Raw genomic sequence first — 7053 nt, 5'->3', positions numbered from 1 at the left:
TTTCAGTAGAGATGGGGTTTCACCATGTTGGCCAGGTTGATCTTGAATTTCTGACCTCAAGTGATCCACCCACCTCAGCCCTGCAAAGTGCTGGGATTACAGCCACTATGCCCCACCCTCAGCAATAAATTTTTCATGGTAATAAGCATGTACAGATATAAGCACTGATGGCCTGAAAGATATTGGTAATGGAATAATTCATATTGCAAGAAATTGTGGCCAGGCACTGTGGCTCACACCTGCAATCCAAATCCCAGCACTTTGGGAGGTCGAGACAGGCGGATCACTTGAGGTCAGGAGTTCGATACCAGCCTGGCCAACATGGTGAAACCCTGGGTGACAAAGCAAGACTGTCTCAAAAAAAAAAACCCCAATTCAGTATTTTACATACTGTCTCCCTTTATCAAAGTGTGAATCATTTTAGATTTCTTGTTCATAAGCATACTTCTAATGGCTTAGGATCTTCTCTGTGACAGAGAGCTGGGAAAATAAATTAAGGAACTTTAGCAGCTTCCAATTTCAGTTCTGCTCTTAAGCAGATGTTAGGCGTGATGCAGTTAATTCAACTTCTAGGTTTGCACATTCTCATTTGCCCAAAGTCAAATAAGCAGTAAGATTTTAAAGCTGAAAACTAAACACTGATTTAAAGATACTAGAGCCCACATTTTCCTACATTACAGTATCATAGCAAAAGTGGGGACAGAGGGCTGGGCTTGGTGGCTCACACCTATAATCCCGGTACTTTGGGAGGCCAAGACAGGTGGATCACCTGAGGTCAGGAGATCGAGACCAGGCTGACCAATATGGTGAAACCCTGTTTCTGCTAAAATTAGCTGAGTGTGATGGCATGCTATAGTCCTAGCTACTCGGGAGGCTGAGGCAGGAGAACTGCTTGAACCCGGGAGGCAGAGGTTGCAGTGAGCCAAGATCGCACCACCTCACTCTAGTCTGGGCGACAGAGCAAGATTCTGTCTCAAAGAACAAACAAACAAAATAAAGTGGGGATAGCTAACAAACTATTACCCTACTAGGAAACTAGAGAGAACCCAGTATCTCTTTTCGAAAGGCTATTCTTTTCCTCCCACCTGTTCTTCTCTTCCAGTTCTTTATTTGCTTTCCTCTTGAATTTGGGCAGCAGCTGCTGAAGAAGGTCCTTTACTGCGTCTCGCTCTTTCACTGCTGTGCTTTCATTGGAAAAATGGAAGTTAGTTGTGTCCCCTGCATGTAGGACCAGCTGAAGCTGAATTTTAGCTTTTCCTTCTGGACTAATTTTCTGGCCTAAAAAGAAGCATGAGGGCAGTTACATGATGACACTCACACTGTGGAAATAACCATACAATAAGTTACTTCTTCCAAGAAGATTCAGGATTCCTTTGGGTTTTAACTGCCCCATTCCAATATTGATGCTTTTGCAGAATGCACTCTTCATAAATGATCTCATATAACCACAGCATGCTCAACAAATTCACTAACACTCTTGTGTCCTTCTTCAGTATTCTTTCTGTGCAGCACTTCTCACCCGCTGCTACTACCTCCAGATATTAATGGGCTTCTGCTTCCGTTCAACTAGGGCAGACCTCTTTAAAGCTTTCTGAAAGTATTTTAAACAACTGTCCCCAATCAACATTATCATCAATAAAAATGACCTATCATGATCCAAAAGACTGCAAAATGCAGCCACGGCTTACCTATTCATTTTGGAAGGGAAATACGTAATTTTATGTTAAAGAAATCTGGTGTCACCACTTTAATCAAGTTATCAAACACAGCTTCCTTGAAAGTGAGACAACCTAACACTACGTATGTTGTTATTCTTGACCAAACGTTTAAGGTGAATATATTCAAGCCTTTAGATCTGATTTTCAGTTTATAAAAAATACAGGTATACAGGAATCAATTAAAACCTTGAGGAGACAATCAGAAATATTCAGAATGTTTCATACTTGACAACGCTATACCCTGAAAGGGACTAAAAAGATGACAACTACGCGAACCTAGATTGGACGCTTTTTTTTTTTTTTTAAACTATAAACATGATTGGGACGACCAATGGAAATGTAACAACGGCTATTTTTATTTATTTATTTATTTTTTGGAGATGGAGTATCGCTTTGTCGCCCAGGCTGGAGTGCAGTGCACTGACCTCGGCTCACTGCAACTTCTGCCTCCCAGGTTTGAGATTCTCCTGCCTTAGCCTCCTAAGTAGCTGGGATTACAGGCATGCACCACCACATCCAGCTAACTTTTTTTTTGTATTTTTAGTAGAGACAGAGTTTCACCATGTGGGTCAGGCTGGCCTCAAACTCCTGACCTTGTGATCCACTCGCCTCAGCCTTCCAAAGTGCCGGGATTACAAGCGTGAGCCACCATGCCCAGCCAACAATGGCTGTTTATTATTAAAATGTTTTTGGTATGATAATGGTACTATAAGCAACAAAAGTGTACACACAAAACAATAAAGCAAATATGGCAAAATAATAACTATAATATCTAGGTGGGGCATATTACATAAGTATTCACTGTACCATTCTTTAAAATTTTCTGTAACTTTGTCAGCTATGATAAGACCTACTGCTGCTTTTCACATTGGTAATTTATTATTGTTAACTTTCAATTCCTTCTTTCAGATGTGGGCATACCTTCAAATATTCAAGGTGAAACTGTTCTAGTACAGATCTAGTTTTGGGTACGTACTCCTTTCACCAATAACTGGGAAGGATTGTAGAGAAACTGGAGATGGGCATACTCTTTATTGTACACTGTGGTTATCACAATGAGTGTGTGTATTACAAAGCCATGGGGCTAGCTTCCCATTTGAGAGAGGTGCTACTGCAGACAGTTCCTAATTTGTAAGTCTATTATTTTAGAATGTTAGCAGCTACGACTATTAGCTGCTAACAGAAATTTGCAGGGCATTCTCACAGAAATAAACTTTAAAAAAGAGGTACTATTACCAGGATAGTGGACAAAAGACTATAAGGCTTAGGAGTACTGAGCTATGATACATTTTAAATAGTATTCTTTTTTGAAAATTAAGATTCTAAATTATTTCAGTGGAGAAAGACAGGGATCGTGGTCATTTCCTGCAGCAAAGTAGAAGTAAGTCTTTGGGGCAGGGCAGTGGTTTATACACAAAGCAGTTTATAAACTGAGCACTTGCAAGTTGAGGGTGGTCTGTTTTGGGGCGTATCATGTTGCTTGAAAGTATCACAGAATTTTATTTAGAAGAATCTTACGTCCAGGGAAATAAATGAATTCATATTAATGATTATAAAGTATGATAATTTGTCAAGGAGTTGATTACTCTAAGTTTCTCCTATTCAAGATCATTTATTTATTTATTTATTTATTTTTGAGATGGAGTCCTGCTCTGTCGCCCAAGCTGGAGTGCAATGGTGTAAACTTGGCTCATGGCAACCTTCACCTCCTGGGTTTAAGTGATTTTTCTGCCTCAGCCTCTGGAGTAGCTGGGATTACAGGCACATGCTACCAATCTTGGTTAATTTTTGTATTTTTAGTAGAAATGGAGTTTCACCATGTTGGTCAGGCTGGTCTCAAACTCCTGACCTCAGGTGATCCACTTGCCTCTGCCTCCCAAAGTGCTGGGACTACAGGCATGAGCCACTGTGCCTGGCTCATGCTTGAAATTTATAAAAAGAAGTTGGGTGTGGTGGCTCATGCCTGTAATCCCAGCACTTTGGAAGGCTGAGGCGGGCGGATCATGAGGTCAGGAGTTCGAGACCAGCCTGATCAACATGGTGAAATCCTGTCTCTACTAAAAATACAAAAATTAACCAGGCATGGTGGTGCACGCCTGTAATCCCAGCTACTCGGGAGGCTGACGCAAGAGGATCACTTGAACCCACGAGGTGGAGGTTACAGTGAGCCAAGATCGCACCACTGCAATCCAGCCTGGGTGACTGAGCAAGACTCCATCTCAAAAAAAAAAAAAAAATTTATAAAAAGAAATTCTCTTCTCAACAGAAGATGGCCACATAAGCAAAGATCAGACAACCTGACTAACTGGTACAATTTTAGTGAAGGAAAATCTGGCATCATCTATCAGCATTTTAAATGCATAAACCTGGCCAGGCATGGTGGTAGACACCTATAATCCCAGAACTTTGGGAGGATGAGGGAGGAGGGTTGCTTGAGGCCAGGAGTTTGAGACCGGCCTGGGCAACATAGGAAGACTCTTTCTCTACCAACACCACCACCAAAAATTGCATCAACTATTAAACAGGAAATTCTTTACAGGAATGTATCCTACACACACAACCTTGAAATGACAGTAGGGCAAACATTGTTTGCAATAAAAGAAATGCTGGAAAGTTCCTAAATGTTCAACCACAGAGGGCTGGTTAAATACATGATTGTATATTCATTCAGTGGAGTATTATGCAACTCTTAAAGTGTGTGGAGAATCTATACGTGAAGTAGATTTACATATTATATATAAGCCTGTACCTGTTCTATTATTATTTTTTTTTTTTTTTGAGACGGAGTTTCACTCATGTTACCCAGGCTGGAGTGCAATGGCGCGATCTCGGCTCACCGCAACCTCCGCCTCCTGGGTTTAGGCAATTCTCCTGCCTCAGCCTCCTGAGTAGCTGGGATTACAGGCACGCACCACCATGCCCAGCTAATTTTTTGTACTTTTAGTAGAGACAGGGTTTCACCATGTTGACCAGGATGGTCTCGATCTCTTGACCTCGTGATCCACCCGCCTCAGCCTCCCAAAGTGCTGGGATTACAGGCTTGAGCCACCGCGCCCGGCACCTGTTCTATTATTAACTGAAAAGGTCAGGTTATAGAATAGTATATATTTAGTTACCCCATTTTGTAATTATTTCTACATGGTTATTTTTTGATATAAAACACAAAGATTATTTATACAATCTTTTAATAAAAATACTAGCAAATATGAGACACACATATACATCAGAACTTAGTATAGCTGACTTACATTTAATATCCGCATACATATGACTGATTGTAAATCTATCTTTGCCTTCAGGTGCCCAAGCAATTCTTTCTGCCATGAGGTATAGAGCTCCATCCTGCTTCTTTTGACGTACTTTCTTTACAATCAGCAAAACTTCTTCAGATGAGGTTGCCATGGTGGCTAGAGGTGGTAAGAAAAGAAAAAAAAAGATGAAGAAAAAATTATTCCACACATCAATCAGGGTTGAATTTGTTGACTTCTAGGGTCCCTTTCAAATATAAAATCTAAACTGTAGGAAATTAACAGGGAAGAAGAAAGTCTCTTTTCTCATTCAAAGTTGAAGATAAAGCTGCATGGCAGAATTCCTCCACAATTAAATTTCATTTTGCTCATATCACAGATGTAAATTTATATAACACTTATATGCTAATGACTATTATCAATTTATTTTCCCCAGTTATATTCTTCAATCATATACACGCAGTTTGTAAATGTGTGGTCTTTTATACAGTCTATATTCAGAATTGTAAAACTTTAGAATTACAATCATATTTATTATTTAGTTCAAATTTGTTTCAATTGAAACAACTAAGGTCTGCAAAATTTGTGGGGCCTTTTCAGAACTATTCCCAGAGCTGAAACCACACCAAAGTTTCTTGATTTCTGGTCTGTTTTTTCTGTATACCAGAAATTAAAACTGAGAGAATAACACATGCTAATTTCCTATGTTTTAATATTCAAATATCTTCAACTGCTTTCCATGTCTTGGCCATGATTCGTTGGTATAATGGCTATTATCTAGGAAAGAATGTGGTCCCTATAGCCCCATCCCCTGCCTGTGGGAATCTTAAATGCCCAACCCAAATCCTCCAGGCTTGAGTGTGGCTGTCTGGAATTTGAGGCTAAAAGGAACTTTGAGGCTCTCTGGGCTCAGTAAGAAAGATTGCTGACTGATGGTGATGTCTGTCATGGGCTGGAATGGGGAAAGTTGTTGTAGCACCAATGCCACATATATGCCATTACTTGTGAAGTTCTGACTTTAGTTTTCATTCCCAGAGGAATGGCTAAAATATAATTTAAGAATTACATCTGCCCTGGGCAAATAAGTGAAGCTTTACTGGAACACTTTTCCTGAGGTTAAATAAATGAAAACAGGCTGAGTGAGGTGGCTTAACACCTGTAATCCCTGTGATTTGGGAGGCCAAGGCAGGAGATATCACTTGAGCCCAAGAGTTTGAGATCAGCCTGGTCAACAAAGTGAGACTCCATCTATACAAAAAATTAAAAAAATAGCCAGGTGTGATAGTGCATACAGGTCTAACTACTTGGCAGGCTAAGGTGGGAGAACTGCTTGAGACCAGGAATTTGAGGCTGCAGTGAGCTATAATCACCTCACTGTGTTCCAATCTGGATGAAAGAGACCCTGTTTCTAAACAAATAAAATGGGAACAGTAAAATACTGGATCTGCTGTAGTTATTCAAAATTAATTGCAAACTTCTATTTGAACATAATGGAAAAATAAGGAAGAGAAGCATGGCAGGCATTAAAAACAATAAGAAACCAGAAACTGTTACATTATTAAAAAGAAAAAAAACACCCAAAAAGCTACTTAAACCATCACCTCCTAAGATTAATAAATATGGCCGGGCACGGTGGCTCCTGTCTATAATCTCAGCACTTTGGGAGGCTGAGGGAGGTGGATGGCTTGAGCTCAGGAGTTCAAGACCAGTATGGGCAACACGGTGAAACCCCACTCCCCCTCCAAAAATACAAAAATTAGCCAGGCACAGAGATGTGCTCCTGCAGTCCCAGCTACTTGGAAGGCTGAGGCAGGAGAACTGCTTGAGCCTGGGAGGCAGAGGTTGCAGTGAGCTGAGATTGCACCATTGCATTCCAGCCTGGGGATGAAAGTGAAACTATGCCTGAAAACAAAGCAAAACAAACCAATGGATTAAAAAAATTACTTCTTATTCACTCAAACAATGAGTTAGAATTAAAAAATGTAAGGGAAAAAAGTGAAATCTTGCTTTCTTTTTTTTTTTTTTTTTTTTTTTTTTTTGTTGGTTTTTTTTTTTTTTTTTTTTTTTTTTTTTTGAGACGGAGTTTC

At 40.0% G+C, this 7053-nt stretch overlaps 1 protein-coding gene across 3 annotated transcripts in view; it reads right to left on the bottom strand.

The window, feature by feature from the left end:
* Positions 1-7053, bottom strand: part of GTF2H1 (general transcription factor IIH subunit 1) — a 50658-nt gene that overhangs the window by 34213 nt on the left and 9392 nt on the right. For 2 of the 3 annotated variants that reach the window (XM_017525857.2, XM_017525860.2), the window contains exons 2-3: positions 4967-5125; positions 1086-1278 (exon numbers count right to left, since the gene is read on the bottom strand). In XM_017525857.2, the coding sequence (XP_017381346.1) occupies positions 1086-1278; positions 4967-5120 (347 nt within the window). In that variant the 5' untranslated portion in view covers positions 5121-5125. Of the gene's footprint in view, positions 1-1085; positions 1279-4966; positions 5130-7053 lie in introns of those variants that run through there. The other variant, XM_017525858.2, reaches the window with a different exon arrangement.

The sequence above is a fragment of the Cebus imitator genome, unplaced genomic scaffold (genome assembly GCF_001604975.1).
Source record: "Cebus imitator isolate Cc_AM_T3 unplaced genomic scaffold, Cebus_imitator-1.0 Scaffold39, whole genome shotgun sequence".
Classification (NCBI taxonomy): domain Eukaryota; kingdom Metazoa; phylum Chordata; class Mammalia; order Primates; family Cebidae; genus Cebus; species Cebus imitator.
Note: the sequence above shows the minus strand (reverse complement) of the source record. Positions and strands in the feature narration are given on the sequence as shown.